This window comes from Mesoplodon mirus, assembly GCF_964341445.2.
Source record: "Mesoplodon mirus genome assembly, chromosome: 14".
Classification (NCBI taxonomy): domain Eukaryota; kingdom Metazoa; phylum Chordata; class Mammalia; order Artiodactyla; family Ziphiidae; genus Mesoplodon; species Mesoplodon mirus.
The window spans coordinates 19,498,897-19,522,573 of record NC_138990.1 but is presented as its reverse complement, the minus strand read 5'-3'; the positions used below and the strand labels follow the sequence as shown (position 1 = coordinate 19,522,573).

Here is a 23,677-nt window from a genome sequence, read left to right as displayed (position 1 = left end):
GGAGCACCTTCTCCAGGGCCAAGCCACCAAGACGGCAAGACGCTCAACCAGCCTGGGAGCTCCCTGGGAAGCTGGACCTGCCACCTCCCTGAGCATCGCAACTGCGACCACCAGAGGGACTTCTGAATGAGCCAGGAGCATGGGGGAAGGGAGTCAGGCACCAGGCTAAGCAGTAAGCCCAGCTCCCAAGTCTTAAGTAAGACAGAAGGAGAAACGGGGGTAACGTTTTCAGCTAACTGCACTCGGGCAGGGTATTAGATCACGTGGCATGCCCATCACATACCAAGCTTCACCTCTGCATTCTCCGTCAGCAATACATTCTGGCCCTTGATGTCCCGGTGAATCACATGATGGATGTGGAGATGTGCCAGTCCCTGAGCAGGAAAGACAGGTCTGGATTTAGTTCTCTGTCGCTGTACGTGAAGAGCCCAGAACACACCCTTTATAATAAAGTGTGCACACAGGCCAGAAGTTTCTGTGAACATACGATTCAACCTCAGTGCACTTCCAGCAAGACGTCACCAATGACACCACACAGAGAGAAGCACCCGCAGTCCCAGTGGGTCACGGCCGGGGTGGGGGGAGGGGCAGGGCGACCACCTTCCCGCTGCTCCCCACCGGCACGCTTCCGACGACCACCTGCAGTGTCTCTGGTGTCACTTGTGCTATACGCTGCACGCCTATCTGGCAATGGGTGACCCTGGGGGTAGATCTGAACTACACGCGTCCCAGGGGGAAAGCAGGGGGCGAGAGCGGGTTTTAAGGTCTGGCCCTTGAATCCAGCCTGGTTTTCCCACCAAAGAGCGACAGACTGCTAACTTCTGATCGACCCGACCTCCACCCCACGTGCAGAACAATTCTGCCATCCAAAGAGCTTTATGTTCAAATCAAGTATCTTTCTTTCCCAAGGAAATAAATCCTACTGGGCATACAGCACTTTTTGATGACCTCGTATCTGGGACGAAGCCCAGAGCATGCCTCTGGTGAGAGGTGGTGGGAGAACAAAAATACGGTTCTCATCCAAATATGGTCAGAGAGACCAAAAGGCATCATTCTCACAACTCATTTACTTGTCCTGACTTTAGCTAGAGAAGCCAAATCTAGAGCCTGCCTCCGTAAGCTACAAGCAACCTACTAACTCCAAAACGCCTCAATTCAAAAAGGGCAGATGAGAAGTAATGACTCATTTGATTTGTCCTGTTTAACTTCTTTGTGGGGTTTTATTGTCATCATTACTTTGTAGGGTATGAATTAAATGTAACAGCTGCCCTAGAACATTAATTTTTCTAACATAGGGGGTTTCTAAAATCATTTACCAGTCTGCCTATGAAACAGAAGAGAGCTTATGTCACGGCTCTGGGTATTTTTCCAGCACACAGGATGTGCAGTGTTATACCACAAAGCACCAACTAGGGGGAAAAGCACTAAAAATACACGGTATCTTCATGGTATCGTTAGGAAGAAACTCCCTCCTTTCAGCCTGGTGTACCTTTGAACAGCGGAAGAAGAGATGAAAAACTGCAGCTTCCCTCTTTCGTAATTCCTACTTTTATTACTTCGGTTCATTTTTTATTCTCTTAATGTTCACAAACCCCCTTCTTACACTTCTCCAGAATTATCTTAGCAGCAGACGTTAAGTAGCCACATCTTCTCAGACGAACGTGGCCTGCCTGCACTCTGGTTCCTGTCAAGCAATCCCCCTGCCCTAGGGCTGCGGGTACTGCCTCTGGGAGGGCCCGCTGCTGGTGTGTCTGCCAGCTCGTACAGCGCGTGAGCCCGAGCCGCGAGGATCTGCGCAGCGGACACAGTCTTCCTGAATGAAGGGTCTGGGAGGGAGGGCGCGTTCCACCGCCCCCACCATGGTGAGCCATAGTCCTCCCTCTTCAGCAGAGATGGCAAGTCCAGTACACAGTCAGCGTCCATCCAAGAGCAAATGAATCAAGGTCCACAACTCGGAAACACGGTCCTGTAAGTCCGTCGCATTCACAGAATGAAGCAGCAGTCAAAGGCCGTCTTCGGTGCTGGTTGGGAGAGGCTGTAACTGCCCACGCTCAGGATGATCTATGCTGGTTTCTATGAAAACGCGAGGCTGCTGTGTGGATGGTGACCATGGAAACGGGCCGGAAGGAACACGCGGCTTCGTGTCTCGAGGCTCTCAGTGGGGCCAGGAGAGCTTTTCTACTGCCGTCTGAGGCCCACGTGCCCACAACTCTCAACCTGCTCAGATCTTCACTCCACAGCAACTGACTCTACCATCCACCAAGGAATGAGGACGTCTGTCCCCACAGAAATAAGCCCCCGGCATGGCTCTGGGATGCCCTGCTTTCCTTCCCCATGAGCGGCCTTCTCACCACGCTGCTCTCTCTTTCCCAACACTGACTCCCGTGACCCATGATGAAACACATGAGTACATGACACTGACTCTTCCAGAAGCTTTTGTTTGAGGTTAGTCCATTTAGACGTTCGTCGTAGGAAAAATTCCCATCCTAGATGAAGTGACGTGAAGGAAACGCTCGTTTCACGTGCCCACGGGGCGGAAAACATCTGCTGCATCTTGAAAAGATGTTCATTGAGCTACTATGTTCGGGTTGATCTGGGGCCTCAAGCAAGCTGGGCTTCTTTCAAAAAATGCTGTCTTGAGTTCAATGGTGGAAAAACAGTTGTATACACTTAGTTACCTACCCACATGTTACATTAACTGATTCCTGACACTAAAACTCATTTATTGCTCATAATAATGGTACTTCCTTCATAGGACTGGGACCTAAACGTTACATATGAAGAAAGTAAGTCTGGAAAGTTGAGTAACTTGGCAGGGGATATGCAAAAGGTAAGCTGCAGAGGCAGGACTCGAGCCCAAGTCTACCTCACTGGAGGCCCGTGCTCTTAGCCACTGCTCTCTCCTGCCCACAGGACTCGAACCCAAGTCTACCTCACTGGAGGCCCGTGCTCTTAGCCACTGCTCTCTCCTGCCCACAGGACTCAAGCCCAAGTCTACCTCACTGGAGGCCCGTGCTCTTAGCCGCTGCTCTCTCCTGCCCACAGGACTCGAACCCAAGTCTACCTCACTGGAGGCCCGTGCTCTTAGCCACTGCTCTCTTCTGCACACAGGACTCGAGCCCAAGTCTACCTCACTGGAGGCCCGTGCTCTTAGCCACTGTTGCCCACTCTGAGTTTTCGTTATCAAGATAATAAATACACCTGCCCACTCACTGAACTCCCTCACAGCAGTATAGGGCAGGAGGCTTAGTTTCCCATGTTAAGGCTCCTATAATAACCATAAAAGAATCTTGATATTTTTATAATGAAATTTGTATGTGATGATTAGAAGACGGGGTCTCCCATCTCACCCTCTACAACTGGTTTTCCTAAGGGAATTGTCTATTGTCAAGGGCTCTGTAAACTTTCTAAATAAAAAGAAATTCAAACCATCTCTGAATTCTAGATGGCATTTTTTAATCCTGCAGTCCTCTATGAAACTTAAACGTAAAAAGTGGAGCAAATTTATCTATAAATAAAAAATAAAGTAACATTTTTTTTATTAGTGACAGAAACATAAGAATTAGATTCCAGTTCAACTCCATAGTCTTTATTTTTTAAATGTGGTCGGTAAATGAAATCCAACCAAGTAATTTAAGTGTGTAATTGAGGGGTAAAGTAGAGAGAAAAACTGTGCCGGCTGACCAGAGGGAAGAGGCCCACTGGCAACTCACGTGCAGTTTTCAAGTACAGAATTTTCAAACACTCTGCCTGTGCTGTCGGGACAGCTCTACTACTGAAAGGAATCATTTAGAAGCCGCTAGAACGGTAGCCAAGAACTTGCTCTGACATCATAAACCAGCTTTCCAATTGGCTGTAAATAACATTAAACATTAGAACTTCTCCTCATAAATACTGCAACAGATTCTAACAGTTAATGCCGAAGTCCACAAGATGATTTTGAAAGCCAGCATTTGGCACCATTAATATTGCTTTATAAGCTTAGACACACGATTCCCATAAACACAAGAGTTAGAGGTTATTTCTCCTCCTCTCCACTCTGATTTTCTTCTTCATAACTGCAGGATGAATTCAGGGAAATACCAAAAAAAAAAAAACTATTCTAAGTCTAGTTTCCTTGGATACTTGCCAGACTCAAAACCATGATGTGGCTTAAACTATCAAAGCCAGCTGGTGATACAGAACCCTTGGTTGCCACGAAAAGAATAACCTGTACAGGTCGCAACTAATGCACAGAAACCCTCGGGGCTGGGCAAATGGAAATGGAAACACAAGCCCACACCTGGCTGCCTCAGCTGCGCCCCACTTACCCTGAGGATCTCCCTGGAGATGTAGGCTATCCAGTCTTCCTTGAGCGTGTTGCCCTTGGTGTTCTTCACGAGGTCTGTGATGGACCCGGCCCCGCAGAACTCCATAACAAGCTGGAGAGAGACAAGACACGCTGTGGCCAACACGTCCCCCCAGTGGCCAGAGCATCACAGATGTCAGCACACACCCGGGTAGGTGGGGGGGGGCAGTCTAACCCCCCTCCCTTTCCTAAAGGTCTGGGCGCACAACCATTGTGGAGGCACCGAATTCCTGAGAGCGTTATCTCATCACACCCCATCTATTCGGCACGGACACGTGGTCCAGGAGATCGGCGTCTGCATGTTCCACAGCGCAGCCCGTGCAGAGGCCCTGAAGCCCCCCTTGTCTCCTGAGCACAGATGCAAGTGGACCGTTTGCTCCTAATCAACGCCCAGTCATCAGAAATCTGATCCAAATACTCTTTAACAGGCTTTCCAACCTGCCAGTGTCTAAAATGTTCTATTTTCCACACATTGTGATTCTCAAACTATTTTATATTCACTGGGTTTAGTACAGTCTAAAAATAGTTTTAAAATTTCTCTTTAAAAAGAGAAATACTATTTTTAAGCAGCGCATCATTTTTTAAAAGACACTATTTACAATACCTAAATGTTTCAACAATACGAACACAAGTATATTTCCAAAGTACTTAGAAAATAAATTGAGTTGAACTATTCTAAAAATTTAACTGTGTTTGGATACGGGCAATGGAAATAAAGGTAACTGTTTCCCTTTTACTATCCTAACTTTGCAAATGGTCTCTAATGGCTTTTTTTTTTTTTTTTTTTTTTTTTTTTTTGTGGTACGCAGGCCTCTCACTGTTGTGGCCTCTCCCGCTGCGGAGCACAGGCTCCGGACGCACAGGCCCAGCGGCCATGGCTCACAGGCCCAGCCGCTCCGCGGCATGTGGGATCCTCCCAGACCGGGACACGAACCCGCGTCCCCTGCATCGGCAGGCGGACTCCCAACCACTGAACCACCAGGGAAGCCCCTCTAATGGCTTTTTTAAAAATTAGAATAGTATTCATCTATCTTCCTGCCCTGTAAGTCCAGTACCTTTGGCATAACGTGATAACCACAGATCTGACACTATCTCGGTGTCATCATCGTGAATAGAAATGTATTCAATAAGAGATACGGTTGAATATGTATAAATTCTATAAATTTCCCTGGAGTCCACTGTTCTTAATAAACTACTGAACTAAGTTTGTTTTCTTGCAATTTGTCTCTCATTCCAATGTAATAAAGAAAGATGCATTTAGTTGAGATTCCACACTAATTAATTTCCATAAAGTTTTTATCACATTGCCTTTATTTTCAAGCTACTAATTTCCTTGCTATTTTGTTACCTTTTTTTTTTATGTGCCATTTTATTCCCAAAACACAAAGTTAACTCTTTTTCCTGCAATGTGAAATCAACACCAAAATAAACATTCAAGACACCTTCCACTGAGAAGGCCAGGGAAGATACCAGATGTTACCCCTTTCTCTTTGCTTTTCTCTCCCCTCCCCCCTCTGGAAGGTTCTTAATGCCCTTTTAAATACAATCAAAGAGGAAACCCCACAGAACGCTCAGGAAACGTCTGCCTACCCAGAGTTGGTCATCGTGTCCTGGGGGGCTCTTTTTAATGAAAGCACCGTAATATGTTGCAATATTTCTATGATGAGAATATTTCTTCAGCATATTTATCTCCAGCTTGATTTCCTCCTCTTCATCCTTAAGAAAAAATAAAAATAAAATGTGCAGCTTTTGAATGACACGCAGGATTTTACTTTCTCCACACGCAGGCAATCAGACGTTCCCAGCCCCTCCAGCAAGGGAGAAACACTTTACTCTTGTGCCAGTCATCGGGGACTTTCCGGGATGCCTCCTTTGAAACGTGATTACGGGCTCTGCAAGAAGACATACACGCACAAAAGGTAAAGATGAAACAGGAAGCACCAGGGGCAGAGGGCACGCGTGGCCTGGCTCTTCCACGGGCCACGTGACCCCAGGCAATTCACTCCACTTCTCTGGGCCGCAACTGGCTCATCTGTAAAAATGGGAGGAAAAAGGAAACTGGCTGATACTATTTCAAATGACTAGGAAGGGCTGCTTCTTTTCTAGAGAACATTTTTGAGTATAAATCGTCCAACGCACTTTAGGTTCACCTCTGAGAGCCTCACACAGCAGCATCACCCTGGGTCGGGGGCAGGGGCCAAGCTCAGGGGCCCTGTGGTCCTGGACAGACAGCGCCCCCAAGAGACTCGGGCCAGTCCAGGAGCCCAGAAACATAAACACCACTCAGTGGTGGCAGGTTGTCCCTAGACTGGGCTCATCCCCCCGCCTCTTGCTTTACTAAAATAAGATGAGCAGAGGAAGAAATGAAGAGTCTGTACGAGAAGATTAGAGGGAGAATGAAGGGGACAGATGGTGACAAAGGTCCGGAAGATAAAAATAAGTTGCTCTTGTGAATGTTCAGGTCTCCGCCTTCTCCCACACCAACCCCTCCCCACCGCCCCGGGGAAAACCGTGTCATCGGGGGCGTCCTGTCACCTGCTGCACACACAGACACGGGGAGATGGTAACGCCAAACCACCTGCAAAGAGTCATCCGAAGAAAGGTTTACAGGTAGCATGAGAATGAGAGGAAAGCAGAATTAAAGTGAGAAAAAAGAGAGAATGTGCAGGAATAGAGAAAATCTGCCCTGGTTAGAAAAGAGGTGTTTGAGGGAAGATAAAGAAGATCTTTGAGAAAAGCCTCATAACCAGATCTCTAGAATTCCCTTTATTTCATGTATTTTCAACAGGAAATGATGAGTGGTTCCCTAAAACCTCCTGACTTTTCTACACTGACACACTCCTTCCACTTTAGCTGATATCCTTCCCTCTCCAGGGAAGACTCAGGGATTCTGAGCCGCGTAGGTACATGTATATGCACACGTGTGCGCGCACACACACACACAAAACCTACTGTTGCAGCCTAGCATCTCCAAGAACCTTGCATAAGGCCTCACAGACCTAAAGTAAGTTTGGTTTGCAAACACTGCTCTTAGGGCAACATCATTCATTAGATATGAACAGTGAGACCAAATGAAAAAAGAAAATGTCTTTCTAAAAACAACTTTCAATTGGTCATTACTGCTTAATAAACCCAATACACACCAAAACATGTAATCATCCGACACCAGTGATTCTCATGGCGGGGGCTTCCAGCTCGGTCCAGAGACATAAGTATGAGACTATTACAGCGTACAGATGACAGGCATGGTTGTCATGTGACTCTGGCAGATGATGACATAAATATGGAGCAGTGTCACATGGCCACGTACAGTCTAGACACTAGTCTGTGTAATAATTCTCATTCAAAACCCATATATATGTAAATCACACCAAATGCGTATGGATTTCAATGGCCACGGTTAAAGCAGCAGTGAATGATAAGAGGCTGAACAACTAGGATGATTAACTAGCTTAATGCTCAACAAAACCAGTGCTTAGCCTGGCTAGGATTACACAGTCACACACCTCTATCTGGGACCTTTATAGTATAGAAACTTTATACTATAAAACATAAAGGGGCAAGAGCTTTTGTTCACGCTGGGCACAAGGGAGCGCGCCCCAAGCAGAACTAGGAAGCCCCATCCATCCACAGCTTTATCTCATGCTCGCGTTCGCGCCCATGCTGTGGAGGACCACCACCTGCCGGCACAGGGCCCCTGCTCTCTCTGGATCGCAGCTCACGACTCGCTGCGCACAGTCTCTGGGTTCCTGGGCGGCCAGGACACCCCAACGAGGCCTGTCGAGACTGACACGCTCCTAACAAAAATGAGCGCGAGTCTGGCCACAGCCTCGCTCCTGCTGGAAAGGAGGCGGTGTTACTGCAGGATTAGAAAGTCAACTAAAGGTGTGATTTTTTTCCTCTTATCCAAAACCAGTAAACCTGTAAGGATGTGGGGTACAAAGGCTACACAAAAACAAAAGGAACAATGCTGAACTAGAATAGGGAAAAATCAATACACTACCGATTTTCATTTTCTGTGCTAAGAGCGCAGCCACTCACTTCACGCAGTAATGTGTGCCTTCCTGGACGGAAGGCGGGACTTTATTGCTCCATCCCTAACCCTTCCTACGGACCTCCACCCGCCCCCCACGCTGCCTAAGTCACCCCAGGGTCTTTAGTCCCTGTGATGCTCTGCCAGTAGGTTTCACTTCTGGACAGAAAGCGAACGCTACCTACAGTTCTCCCACAAGAAGCTTCCTGAGCAATAATTAAGGGTCTTGACATACTGTGACTGGTTTTGACATATTTTTTCTTTTAGTGACAAAAACCAGTGTCTTCCAGGATCTAACTCGTTCACCGCTCTGTATAAGAACAACCAAGACCCTCTATCGGCACCTGATGTTTTTGGAGCCCACTGAGTTAAAATCCTCACACATCTTACATATTTAAAGATCCTCATAGGCTTAAATGCGGTACTGCTCACCGGTGTGAAAAGCACTTAATATGCACACGGGTAATACTGCTGGAGGATCATCACGGAACAACGCACCTCCCTGAACCTAAGATGCTGCTAGACAGACACCCAATCACTTTTTGTAACGAAACTATGATTCACCATCAACCATAAGACACAGGCTGTAACATCTCTGAAACTGGGCTGCAAGTTACAAACAATGAAATACGACATAAGAACAGCTTAAACACAGTTTGGCAACAGCTTTTCTAATATGACTGAAACATCCAAATATTTTCCGAAAATACAGTAATCAGATCAATGTCACTTGCCAGAATACTTCCGGGGTCTTAAGTAGTCAAATCCTCGATGCAGATGAAACTGAACTACAAATACTGAGAGGAAAACATACTGTCCTCTCAAATCATCATTTCAGGATAAGGATTATATATACTTTGAAACACTCCTTCTCTGGCTTCTCTGATTTTCAAATAGATGGCTATTGCACAGTTTATAAAATAAAAAGGCGCTCACACCACTGTCATTCACTGTCTAATTATGAGTGCCCACCTTGGAGGAAAAGCATCAGAAATGCAGAATCTACCAACAGTTTGGAGCCAACTACAGCTGGAATCCTAATCACGATGAATGCTTATCATATAGTGTCTTAGACGGTGTCTTTAGGGTAATAACGAACCAACATCTGAGTTCGAATCTCCCTTCAGTCATTAGGTGAAAACAAGTTTGGTGTTCTCATTCCAGTATTTAAATGCATACACACCACCACCAAAAACAAACACCTCATTTTGCCAGAAAAGATACAGCGGAAATCAGACTTAGAACAGACTAACTGCATTTTTAAAACGATGACAAATCCCACATTTGCAAAGAAAGTGGATGTAGCAAAGCTCCATGAGGAAGCGATATATCCAAGTATCCCGGCCGAGTCCAAACGCCTTTGCCCTTCACCCTCCCCTTTAGGAGGCCACAGTCACGTACAGATGGGAAAAAAAAAAAAATTAAGGGTCACTTGAGAGAGGAGAGAGGACATTTGGGGAGCAGGGCAGGCCCCCCTCTGGGTCTCCTCCGGGGATGAGGCAGCTGATGCCAATTAGCATTCTGGACTCTCCCCAGTGGGAGCAAACTCCGGCAGAAAAGGTCTTTGTCTCAGGCTGAGCTAAGACTAGGGAGGAGTTTTCCTTTGCCTTCCTTGGCTGCTAGAGGACCGGGCGGGGGGATGGGGAGGGTACATCTGAATCGTGGTCATCTTCAAAAGCAGCTGTGGGTTTGGGAGTCATAGGAAAAGCCCTGCCCACTCCACAGTCTGAGCACAGAGCAGTGCATAGGACTAGTGGGGTTTCTTAATGACTCCTTAAAATGTTGTTTAAACTCTCGTTACCAAAATTCTGTCTCCTTCCACTGCCGGCAGGCGGACTTCCAATGAGCCGACTGGGAGGACCCAGGAGGTCTGGGGGATGCTCTCCCCAGCAGCCCCTCCTTACAGAATTAAGCCTAGTCATTAAGAGCTGAACAAAAACAGGAAGGGCCATTCATTATTCACTCTACCTTTACTAGATGGAGAGAATACTAATAAAATGAAATACGCGAGTATCTGGCAGATTTCACCACCAAAATGTATATATACTTAGAATGAAAATAGCCATTAAATATCCATTTTAGAAAAAAGTTTACAAGTTTGTTTTAGTTAACTACTACCAAACCCTTCCTTATGGGACTGTGAACTGTCAGAGAAATGAGGGCAGATCACCTTTGACCTGGCAAATCCCAGCGACATCCGAGAGTGTCATTCAGTATCACACCAAGCTGAATTCACCAAAATTAATTTTTATGACTCAGACATATGAAAAGTTCTGCAACTTAAATTCACTGATAATTCAACCAGACAGAGGCGAACACGACTCTGCAGGGAAGCTTCTGGAGCAAAATGAAGGTCCAGGATCTGGTCGAAGGAAGGAATGGAACATTCTTTAAAAATTAATCCGCGTCCATCTCAGAAGATCCATCAGCTCCAGAACAAAAACCCCAACAGAAAAAGGACAAAATGAACATAGCTGCAATGGAAATCAGGCACTCGTGACATCTTACTCTACAAAGAATACTGCCTTGAACACATTTCAGACAAAAAGACATGCTCCCCAGTTTTGCTATTGAGCCAATGGACTTCTGAGACCCCAAAGCCCAACTCGAACGGCCCTGAAGCGCTTCACCTGCTCCTTCTGTCGACAGACAACACCACGTAGGACTTTACTAGACTCAGCAAAGTCTTCTGTGAAATCTGCTATATTTCAGTGAGGCTGTGTCACTAGACTGGGCTCTGAGAGCAGCGTAGTACAGAAGAGGACTACAGAGCGGCACCGTCCACCGGGATGGGCACGGCAGGGTGGTAGCTTCAGACTGTGACGAGGTGGTGCAGGACAGCAAGTACAATCCATCTTCCTCAACTTCACTCACTCAGGAAAAACCTGGGAGATTGGTGCTTGCAAGGAGGCCAAGACACACCTCTGGGATGACCCCTTACCAACAGGCACAGCATGGCGAATGAACACGGTGAGCTAACTCACACCATAAAGTCAGGTAAGTCACACCTCTGGGATGACCCCTTACCAACAGGCACAGCATGGCGAATGAACACGGTGAGCTAACTCAAATCACAAAGTCAGGTAAGACCCATCGCTATTTTCTCCAGGATCTAAACGAAACTATTAGAACTTTCCAAAGTGTCAAGCCCCAATTTACAGGACACAATTCCCCAGGGTACAAGTTGCTTCGATAGTCTAACTTGAAATAAGTCACATCAATACTTGATTTTAGAACCCATCCATTTTCCTCCTCCATTGGGGACCCTTTAGTATGGCCCCTGAAGTAGGAGCTGAAACCTAGGTCCCGACAGAGGTGGAAAGCAGATCTCCTGGGTAAGGCCCAGAGCGACGAAAAACAAATCCTCCACCAAAACACTTGACTGTCACCCCAAAATATGCTTCTTTGACATGGGATTATTTTAAGCTAAAGGTACTTGACAAACAGCAGGGACAAAAAAAGGTGCTCTGACCTCCCCTTTTCTTCCTGAAAGCAAGCGATAGAACTCCCATAGGAAAGGCATCCTTCCTATACCAACTGGAAAAAACATTCTTATCACCAGAGCCAGGGGATTGAAGCCAAAAGAATTCTGTACAAGCAAGCCTCTTATCTTCTGTTAGCTGTCCCATATGGTTTAGTCACTGGTCCACAATGGCATATCTTTGTTCAACCTGGTACACAGACAGAGTCTTCTTTGAGTCTTCATTTTCCTTGTGAAGGCTCCCATGTATATACGAGATAGACAAGTTAGCAAACCTGTTTGTTTTCCTCTTGTTAATCTTTTATTACATAATCAAGAGCCTAGAAGGGTAGAAGGAAAGGGTTTTTTCCTCCCCTCCATAACCAAACTTGTAATTATATTATGAGACCAGAAAGAGATCAGTAATCCAAAATGCTCAGAAGATGGCAAAATAATATATTCTTAACATCAGCATTTTGCCATTCGCAACACCAGTGTACAAGTATATTTAGATAACTCCACACGTTTCAATGTGTACACAGAAAGAAAAAAGAAGAACTGTGCCCAAAGATTACCTCTGGATTACAAATGTTTTCTTCTTTAACTTGCCCAATTTTCAACAATACTATTTTCCTACGTGGGGTAAAGTTAAGAGTTTCGAGTACAGGCGTTAACTCCATAAGCATCCAAATGAGTTGCCTTCTGGCCGTTCGCATGTCCAGCTCCCCCGCCCTCCCTGGACAGGGGGCCCTCACGTCCCCCTTGCTGGTCCCAAGTCACCGCCAAGCTCCCCACTCCGGCCGCTCACTCCAGTGCTCAGCTGTATGGGGAGGGTGAGGGGAGTTTGAAGAACGGGAACCTTGCTGGTTAACCTGCCTTCCGCTGGGTCAGCGTCACCCAGAGCTCGGACCTCCACGGTCACGTCTTCCTGCTGGCTCCAATGGTACCAATCCAGGCCCATGACTTCCTGAGATCAGAGATTTCCAAGCTCAAGTTGTTTCCGGAGCAAAGGAGCGGCACCTGGAGCCCGGGATCAGTCATCGTGCTAGCTTCACCTTCCTGACCTGCCCGAGGGCCCTGGACCGAGTCTTGCCTCTGTGTCCACGCCCTTCCCTAAGCCAGGGGCGAACTCCACCAAGAGCACCGCGCACACGTTAAAACCTGAAAGCCAGACCCTAGGAAGCGGTGCCAAGAAGGGGCACAGCTCTGGAGGAGCTATGAGTGTGGAAAACGTCACAGGTCTGTGCGTTTCTGACTGGCCCCATCGTGCACTCACATGCACAGAGCCCCCGCTTACACAACTGACATGGCAGGTCAGTCAAAGGCTGGCTCTGAAAACAGTCTGCAAGTGAAAAGGACAAAGGACGTACTTCTGTTCCAGGCTAAGAAGGAGGGTCAAGGGCCACATATGCTCCCACTTGAACAACTACAATAGATAAAACGAATGAAAGAGTTTTAGGACCCTGGACGCCAGGGATTGAAGGACAGTGACCTCTGAGAGACGGGAACCTGAGGAGAGAACTACAACTGCCGAGCTTACTGCCCTGGGAGATTCCAGGCTGCAGCAAAGCGAGAGGAAACCCCATCGAAGCCCAGAGGATGCTGAGCTGAGGACACAGAGCTGAGGGGCAGCGGGAGCGTGCAGGACAGAGGTCAGGGAGGAGAGATGCAGAGACAGGGCAGGAGATCTGAGCAGAGAACCCAACACGTCCTCCTGAGGTCAGGGGAGGACCCCCAGAGGGTCGGGGAACAGTACCCAGTGCTCACAAGGACGGGGAACAGTGCCTGCTGCCACTGCCCAGACTGGAAAATCTCATCATTCACAGGAACTTGGGTGCAGCATTCAGGAGGCTCCTGCCTCAGCAGTGGGGTAAAACCAGCTCTAGACTAAATGCTGATCTGACCCCAAGGAACGGACCTTAAAAGGCTCAGACGGATTCCAAGTAACTAACTGCATCCCAGGGGAAAGCTCAAGAATATTATAAAAATATAAAATGTCCAATACCCAGTAAGGTAAAAATCACATGGCTGGCATCCAATTAAAAATTACCAGTGTGCAAAGAAGTGGGAACAAATGCCCATGGTGGGGCGGGGGGGCGTGGTGGTGGTGGAAGGGGGTCAACTGAAATGAACCCAGATAATGGAATCAGCGGACAAAAACACCATACAACCTACACCCTTGCAGGTAATAACCACTAAGCCTTTTGGGGCATCTGCTGGTGAAGGAATCTGAGACTCCATTTGTTTTATATGGCTCATTAAATTAGAACCCAGTGTGTTCAGAACACAACAACTTGGATTTACAGATGTTTTGATTCCTCTACCAGGGTGGAAGGCTAAAGACCCTCACCTCCCAACAACACAGAGACCATCTGGTCCCACTTTCCCACCACTAACGGAGTATCATCATAATTTTAAAACATTTAAGTCACACATAGGAAATCAACTGAACAAAATAATGTGCAAAATATGCTTTTGATAAGATCATTAAAATAACTTTTGTGGGCTTCCCTGGTGGAGCAGTGGTTGAGAGTCCGCCTGCCGATGCAGGGGACACGGGTTCGTGCCCCAGTCCAGGAAGACCCCACATGCCACGGAGCGGCTGGGCCCGTGAGCCATGGCCGCTGAGCCTGTGCGTCCGGAGCCTGTGCTCCGCAACGGGAGAGGCCACAACAGTGAGAGGCCGGCGTACCGCAAAAAAAATAATAATAATAACTTTTGTTTGATCTCAATTGCTATAAGCAAGCTATTTAGTTTATGACTGAATCAAAAGTATAGAAATTGCCAAAATTAAGCAAGTAATAGACCATACTCTCTGCCGGGGTAGTGAAGTGTTCTCTGCCAGGGTCGGGATGGGCAGTGATTGGTGGTGGACAGTGTCCAATGGCCAGTATTTACAAAGCTCAGTGATTTTCTAATTCTGACCTCAAGGATCTTAGTGGCCAAGCAAAGATTTTGGGGTATGTTTCATGGTTTTACCTTGACCTTTCCCTCACCCTTCCTGTCTCCCTCGCCTCCCACCCTCAGGAGCTACCCTAATTCCTGCTTATATGATCTGTGTCATGATATACCACAGCAGGTGAGTGAAAGAGGAAAAAGAAGCAAGGACAGTCTAGAGAAAAGTAATCAGATCTTCCTTCGGTCAGCTATCTTGCAAGTGTCATGGTGTTAAGCCAAAATAGGAAGTAAGTACCTCCAACCTGGCTCCTGGCACTTCCTGGATAACAGAAATCTGCAACCGTGTGCCAGTCGTGGCAACAAGAAAATAAGCCTTAGTGTAAAGGTGTGTTTTGTTACTTTCTAATAATTCTCTTCACTGTGGCTAATCTGCGTATCTGGAAAGGGATCCCCTCCTTGCTCTGAAATGGCAGTTTCCACTCAAATACCACGGACCGGCCGGACACAACTTTACAGCCTGGAGAAGTGTCTGGGGGATCTTCATGGAAACCACGCGTGAAGAGCCATTCCCTCGGCTCTGAGGATTCAAAGATGCTTCCACAGAAGTGACTCAAGAAGACAAGGACCGAGTTCCACAAGTCTTTGGGGAAAACAGAAAATAGAAGCGAGATATTCTAACTCCTGACAGACACCCCCTTTTCCAAAAGCTTTTAGGTAACAAAATTCAGGTAAGTGCATCACTAGCAACATTACACGGCATCCGCGCTCATCCAGGGGGACTTGCACGGATGTGGAGCCGCCCCAGTGCTTCTCAAAACTCCTTAGTTGGACCTCCTGGTGGCGCAGTGGTTAAGAATCCGCCTGCCAGTGCAGGGGACACGGGTTCGAGCCCTGGTCCGGGAAGACCTCACATGCCGCGGAGCAACTAAGCCCGTGAGCCACAACTACTGAGCCCGTGTGCCACAACTACTGAAGCCCGTGCGCCTAGAGCCCGTGCTCCACAACAAGAGAAGCCACCGCAGTGAGAAGCCCGCACACGGCAACGAAGAGTAGCCCCTGCTCAATGCAACTAGAGAAAGCCCACGTGCAGCAATGAAGACCCAACACAGCCAAAAAAAAAAAAAATATATATATATATATATTAAGTTTACTTGGCTGCCCCCACCCCTTTAAAAACAAACAACAACAACAAAAAAAACTCCTTGCTTGTGAGTGATGGTGCCTCGTGACCGTGGGTGGAGAAAAGCTACAGGATAGCCTCAGTGATTAAACCTCGTCTCCTTATTTTCCAATTCCAACTAGGAAAATAATCTAAAATGCCTCCCCCTTCTACTTTCCCCTACTTTTTTTTTTTTTTTTTTTTCTTTGCGCGGTACGCAGGCCTCTCACTGTTGTGGCCTCTCCCGTTGTGGAGCACAGGCTCTGGACGCGCAGGCCCAGCGGCCATGACTCACGGGCCCAGCCGCTCCGCGGCATGTGGGATCCTCCCGGACCGGGGCATGAACCCGTGTCCCCTGCATCGGCAGGCGGACTCTCAACCACTGCGCCACCAGAGAAGTCCTACTTTCCCCTACTTTTTAGAAACATACCAAATCACGTGAAGAGAGAAAATGGGAGGAATACAGAACCCTAACCCTGAGCCCCAGACATGCACCTGAGCAGCCGACGGAGGGGTCTGACCCTGTAGGATCCACCCCCTCCCCCAGACTAGACGGGTGACTGACCTCGAGTCTTAATAAAACCCAAAGGGAAGTTCTGCTGTGAACCAGACCAATCCATTCAGGTACAGCCCACGATACGGTTGGTCCTTCTTGGGAAAAGTCTTGATGGATGCTTTATACTCTGTCAGAAATTTATACAATGTGTCCCCAAGCCTCCCAGCTGGAGGAACCCTTCCCCCTAGAACAGCCACCGCCCCCCAGCTCTGCACCACAGTCACACTAGCTGCACGGCTCAAGCTCCAGAAGAACCCAGAAAGGCAACGAAAACATCCAGTAGCATAAAAACCATGCATCTGGGGACAGACAGATCGTCACCTGTCTCAGCACTCAGCCCCACAAAAACGCGCTTAAAAGTAAGAGATTAGATCACTCCCTAACACCATACACAAAAATAAGCTCAAAATGGATTAAAGACCTAAAATGTAAGGCCAGACACTATCAAACTCTTAGAGGAAAACATAGGCAGAACACCCTATGACATAAATCACAGCAAGATCCTTTTGGACCCACCTCCTAGAGAAATGGAAATAAAAACAAAAATAAACACATGGGACCTAATACTACTTAAAAGCTTTTGCACAGCAAAGGAAACCATAAATAAGACCAAAAGACAACCCTCAGAATGGGAGAAAATATTTGCAAATGAAGCAACTGACAAAGGATTAATCTCCAAAATTTATAAGCAGCTCATGCAGCTCAATAACAAAAAAACAAACAACCCAATCCAAAAATGGGCAGAAGACCTAAACAGACATTTCTCCAAAGAAGACATACAGACTGCCAACAAACACATGAAAGGATGCTCAACATCTTTACTCATTAGAGAAATGCAAATCAAAACTACAATGAGATATCATCTCACACCAGTGAGAATGGCCATCATCAAAATATCTAGAAACAATAAATGCTGGAGAGGGTGTGGAGAAAAGGGAACACTCTTGCACTGTTGGTGGGAATGTGAATTGGTACAGCCGCTATGGAGAACGGTATGGAGGTTCCTTAAAAAACTACAAATAGAACTACCATTTGACCCAGCAATCCCACTACTGGGCATATACCCTGAGAAAACCATAATTCAAAAAGAGTCATGTACCAAAATGTTCACAGCAGCCCTATTTACAATAGCCCGGAGCTGGAAACAACCTAAGTGTCCATCATCGGATGAATGGATAAAGAAGATGTGGCACATATATACAATGGAATATTACTCAGCCATAAAAAGAAACGAAATTGAGCTATTTGTAATGAGGTGGATGGACCCAGAGTCTGTCATACAGAGTGGAGTAAGTCAGAAAGAGAAAGACAAATACTGTATGCTGACACATATAAATGGAATTTAAGGGAAAAAATGTCATGAAGAACATAGGGGTAAGACAGGAATAAAGACACAGATCTACTAGAGAATGGACTTGAGGGTATGGGGAGGGGAAGGGTAAGCTGTGACAAAGCGAAAGAGAGGCATGGACATATATACACTACCAAATGTAAGGTAGCTAGCTAGTGGGAAGCAGCCGCATAGCACAGGGAGATCAGCTCGGTGCTTTGTGACCGCCTGGAGGGGTGGGATAGGGAGGGTGGGAGGGAGACGCAAGAGGGAGGGGATATGGGAACATATGTATATGTATAACTGATTAAATTTGTTATAAAGCAGAAACTAACACACCATTGTTAAGAAATGATACTCCAATAAAGATGTAAAAAGAAAAAAAAAATCTACCTCCTGGGCTTCCCTGGTGGTGCAGTGGTTGGGTGTGCTCACCCATCCAGCACAGAGGGAAAGGTCCCTGTTATGGCATCATATATAAGCCTGCTGCAATAAGGTTTGCTGGCGCAAAGGCTCTCTCACTGAGGACCCTAGTTCTGGAAGGCTTCTCCTCCAGCGAGCTGCCAGCTCAATCTTCTGAACCAGGCTCACGTCCCAGGGATGGGTCACAAAGCTGACGACGGTGCCTGGCACCTTGCTCCCCACCCGGCCCACCCTCCCTGCTCTCACAACAGTGAGAGGCCCTCGTACCACACAGAAAAAAAAAATCTACCTCCTCTGTGAGGACATAAGCTCCAGGAAGGCAGGGACTCCACCCTGTTCACGTCCGTGCCCCTGACAGGCCCTGTCAGACTAAATGTGTGCACTGTGTACAGCTGGATGCTGCTGAGACAGGTGATCTTTAAAGTAAGAAATAAAATTTTAAAAAGAGTAAATCTCGGAGCCTCAGTTTCCCTGCATGCAAGAGAAGGAAACTACTCCATTCTTGGCTGGGGAGTCGCACCCCAGGGTGGAGGAAGAGAAAAGTCAGGTAACATGTAAAGACCCCCATGGTGCCCAGCACACAGCAGGTACTCAAACATGATGTTCGGAAAACAAACTACAATTATCTTTTGCTCTATAAACGGATGTAATACAACTCCGAACACAAAGCGTGCCTGCAGCAGCCTGTCAAGGGCAACCCCGGTGAACTCAAACCAGTGAACTCGGCGTCACCTGCCCTCGGGCAGCAGGTACGTGGACACTTGCCAGGCTTATCAAACTCACTGCTGTGACAGCTGAGAGGCCAAGCAAGGGTGCCGGCCCCCAACGAGACCAACAGCCAGATCCTGAAACAGTCATCCCACTGTAAGCTGACTGCATGGTCTGCTCAGGTCTCCTGCTAAAGAACAGTTAGCGACGTGCGTCCTTAACTACATGTCACCTGCTCATACAAGAACGCACCGATAAACTACAGGTGCTCCTCTTGGGAAAATGTGGAGAGATGCCAAAAAAACAGATACCAAAAAGATGGGAGGAGAGAGAGAACCAATTATCTTCATTATGTGATTCATTTAGAAAGAAGATGACTCAGTGCTGAGATTGGTATTAATCAAGTGTATTCTGAAGCTTGTAAGAAGCGTCACAGCTACAAGGGGGACAAACTCGCCCTGCTACAGCTTCGTTCCCAGTATTTTCATTCTGAGACATGCTGTGATCACAATAAGTGGTACTGCTGATGGTGAGTCCTATTTGTATTTTATCAGAAAATAATTTTTCTTTTGACTGTGACTTTAAAAGATAGACAGCGTTACTGTTCAAAACGTGTATTTTATCGCATATAGGGAAAAAAAAAGTGTTTTCCAGAAAACAAATCTTGAATTTTAAAAGTGGAAGGCAATAATACAGGATTAAGGCCATCCAATATAAAGAGACAAACAAAAAGTTTCCCCAAATTCTGAAGATGCAACTTCAGTATCGTATCTTAACCTCACTTCTTTTACCTCAGATAGTCCCCCATCCCCCCCAACCAGCAGTTATTTAAAGCAAAGGAAAGGTGTAGATTCCTTTTTTTTTACATCACTGGAAAGATAAGCGACCAGCAAACTTTTTCTTATTCATCACTTTATATAGAACTGCAGGGCAGGATATTACATGCACAGCTCACAAAACTGTAATAAGTCATGCTGGTCTAAAAATAGCTCCGTCAGATCACGTTACCTAATCCATTTTTCCTCCTTTTACACATGCGCACACGCACACGTGCACACGCACACGCGCACACGCACACACGCTCACACACACGTGCACACACTGCGGAGAGTAAGCTGCAGTCTGGAACTGCTGGAGAGGGACCAGAAAAGCCGGCCTGGGACATCACAGATGCAACGGTCACCCAGACGCTCCCTAAAGAGCACCCAGCACGCCCCCCACCGACCCCCAGACCAAGCGCCGCCCTATGTGCTGAGTGTCTGTGAAGCAACACACACACAGTGAGAGTCCGCGCGGCCCTGGGGTCAGGCTGGCCACCTCGGAGTCGGTGTGTTAAAACTGGAACTCTCAGAGAGGCCAAGAGTCGGACCACAGAGACCCCTTGCTGCCCTCAAGGCGATGGGGCTGGACTAGGGAAGGGAAGGAAACCAGGGCCGTCACCACCAACACAACGTACAAAGTCACTACCTCAATGGCGACTCCACCGAAATGCAAACCAGTTAGTTCCGTCTTCAAATACATTTCTCCAGTGGAAACCCGGAAAGGTCACTCACCAACCCAAACTCCCACGCACGAAGAAGGGGGTCATCCTGGTGGAACCAGCCCCGGCCATCCACCTCCAACCAGCAGCACAAACCACCAAATTCACCATCTGCCGGGACTCCAAACACGAAGGCCGAGAGTTTGCGATGTCACATTTCTCGACAGCCTTTTAGCAAGAACCATGTCCCTGTGTAGGCTCCTCCACGGAACACGTGCATTCAGCCAGCTGGCTGAAGGCCACTTCTGCACAGATGGCAGCCAGGGGCAGGATGCAGAGATGGAGGGACACACCAGGAAAGGGCATCAGGCCGCCCCCGGGGGAGGGGAGCCCCGCCAAGGTGCAGGCAGGCAGACCTTCCAGAGAGAGCTGAGGGGCTGGAAGAGCCAGCACAGGAGGGACCCAGACCAGAGGGATCACAGGACACAGGATGGAGCAAGGACGTTCACAGGATGCAAAAGCACGTCCACAGCACCAGAGCCTGGACTGAGTGAGCAATGAAACTAAACACATCTGTAGGAGAAATCAGAAAACACCCTCTTCTCCTGCCAGGCTCAGGATAAGCGGGCGACCTCGCGTCTGTGCATGGATGTTTACACGCGTGTCTACTCACTAGCTGTCTGTCTGTGGAACACTGAGCCTTGGGCTAAAACAGGCACACAGAGCGCTGTAGCCTCTGTGCAGAATTCATTAGACTGATCCGTTTATCTAACTAAGCACAGATGCAGGAGGGGGGAAGACTGGGTTTAAAATTTAAGGTTCTCTACGGCTTTTAAAGGGAAGAAAAAGAAACGCCTCCGGAGTTAAGAGTCCAGAGTAAATAAAGGGTTAATATGAAGCTCGCTGTTCAGAGCTAAGAGCCCCTCAGTGGTTAATTTTAACTGAAGACAAGGACATCCTTAACTATTGCGGGGGGTGGGGGGGGGAGTCATAAAATCCTAGAGATACAATAAGTAAATTCTAGAGACGCATGTGTTTTTAAATAGCATGTTGAACTTTTTCAAATATTATAAAAACCAGTGTCAATTCAGGGAAAAGGCTTCCCCACAAGTGATTAAACTTTAATTACGTAAATAAATTATAGTATGTAATAATTCATAATATATAATATAAACATAATTAATATATACACATTAGAGAGATATATAAAGGAAAAAACCCAGTGGTACCACAGAATCTCCCCTAAACATTCCATCCAAAAATGTACACGAGGGCTTCGCTGGTGGCGCAGTGGTTGAGAGTCCGCCTGCCGATGCAGGGGACACGGGTTCGTGCCCCGGTCCGGGAAGATCCCACATGCCGCGGAGCGGCTGGGCCCGTGAGCCACGGCCGCTGAGCCTGCGCGTCCAGAGCCTGTGCTCCGCAACGGGAGAGGCCACAACAGTGAGAGGCCCGCGTACCGCAAAAAAAAAAAAAAAAAAGTAAAAATGTACACGAGCTGCTACGAAATGCATCTCAGACACAGCAAACCTTCTGAGATTTGAATCAAAGTAAATTCGCTCTGATTGTTTGGCCACAGTCTTCCCTGCTGTTTCAACTACCTGCTTTACCAAAATGACCATTTATTAAACTTAGAATGAAGAAAGTTAGCATGTCTCCATCAGCACTGCACTAAGTGATTTAGAGGCAAAAACTCAGTAAGACAATGATACTTTCAATTCACTGAAATCTTCAAGTCTGCACCGAAAACCATCTTGGGCTCTTGAATCACTCATGCCTTCTTCATCAAGTAAGTACCCTTGGCATTATTCCACTGTACACCACATAATTCTCACAGAGTTGCAGGAGAAGATAAGTACATTCTCAGACCAGCTGTGCCTGGTGTGCCTGCTGCCAAAGCACACATGGAGACCCCACAGCTGTGCCCATCCATCAGGCATGATGTCACAGCCCCACTTAGAGACAGCCTGGCAGCCAGCATCTCCCTCCCACACAAAGGAAGCAACAGATGCTGGAGATGATATGGAAACAAACACTGGGACTGAACCACCTCAACTATTCAACCGAGGGAAGGTGTAAGTCAAGTGTCAACAGAAATACACAGAATCTATCAAAGAGGTTTCGAACAGTGCATACGTTTCAAACAGTCAGGCCTTTTTAAGTCATATGCTGCTTCCTTTCCCTAACTTCGCTTTTCCTTATATTCAGATAAGTTAAAAGAATAAAGACAATGGCAAACACCTTGCTATTTAAGGAGCATCTGTCAAGGAAAAGTATATTAAGTAACCAGTATGTACAGTGGCAGTGAGTGCCCACTTTTCAAGACCTTAGTAAGAACTAAAACTAGAAAGCGCTTCTCATCACATGGTATGAAATTACTCAAACTGGCCTATTCTGAAGTAGTTTACAATCTTAAGGACACACTGCCCAAACACAGTACACGGAGAGAAGTAACCACCATGTGAACATAGAGAGTAAACGTGCACTACTAACAAGCTTACGGGAAGAAGTTTACTGTGAGGTGGCGACTAAAACAAAGTTATATGAAGTGTACGTTTGAGGCTAGACAAGGCTAAGGAATTCACCTTCTGAATTATTTAGGAGAAATCTTCCTAGGATAGACACAAACCTATTGTTAAACTAAATGCAGCCACACAGATAAACACACACGTTCAACTGGAAATTCTGAGTAATCAGCAGCACTAAGAAACAGCTTGAATACCAGGAAAGGCTGGAAACACGGCAAGAAGTCAACCACACTCATCCTGGTGGAGGCGGGCGCAGGGCAGGGGAAAACGTTCTCCCATCTTCCTGTTTTCTAGATGCGTATATTACTTTTAATGTTAGAGAAAAGGCTATTTCACCATTTAAAGAACAATTTTACATGTATATGTATATATACATATCTCTCTGTATATGAAACTAGAAAAATACCTATTAACATGTTAACAGTAAATAAACCAAGGGGACAGAATTATGAAATGCTTTTTTTCACCTTTCTTTTTCTCTGGATTTTCTCCCTAGAATATCTACATTTCATAAATAAAAATAAAAACAGTAATCTAGAAGTCATTTAAACTTTTGGTTCCAACTGCTTTACAGAGCCAGAATTTATATACCACAAAACTCACCACTGTTAAGTGTACTAAACTGTTCTTGGGGGAAGGAGAGGATGAACAGAACTAAGCAGCAACATGCAAAGGCCCAGAAGACCTTAAACATCTAAGCTCCCGTGACCAGAGCAGTTAAGAAAACGTTCTCCACCTGTGATGACCTCGGCTT

At 46.8% G+C, this 23,677-nt stretch overlaps 1 protein-coding gene across 50 annotated transcripts in view; it reads right to left on the bottom strand.

Annotated features, from left to right (window-relative positions):
- The window catches only part of MAP4K4 (mitogen-activated protein kinase kinase kinase kinase 4), a 179,126-nt gene that overhangs the window by 57,549 nt on the left and 97,900 nt on the right, over positions 1-23,677 (bottom strand). For all 50 annotated transcript variants that reach the window (XM_082642878.1, XM_082642889.1, XM_082642911.1 and 47 more), the window contains 3 exons: positions 5,939-6,064; positions 4,311-4,421; positions 284-374 (listed from right to left, as the gene is read on the bottom strand). In XM_082642878.1, coding sequence (XP_082499004.1) covers positions 284-374; positions 4,311-4,421; positions 5,939-6,064 — 328 coding nt within the window. The remainder of the gene's footprint in view (positions 1-283; positions 375-4,310; positions 4,422-5,938; positions 6,065-23,677) is intronic.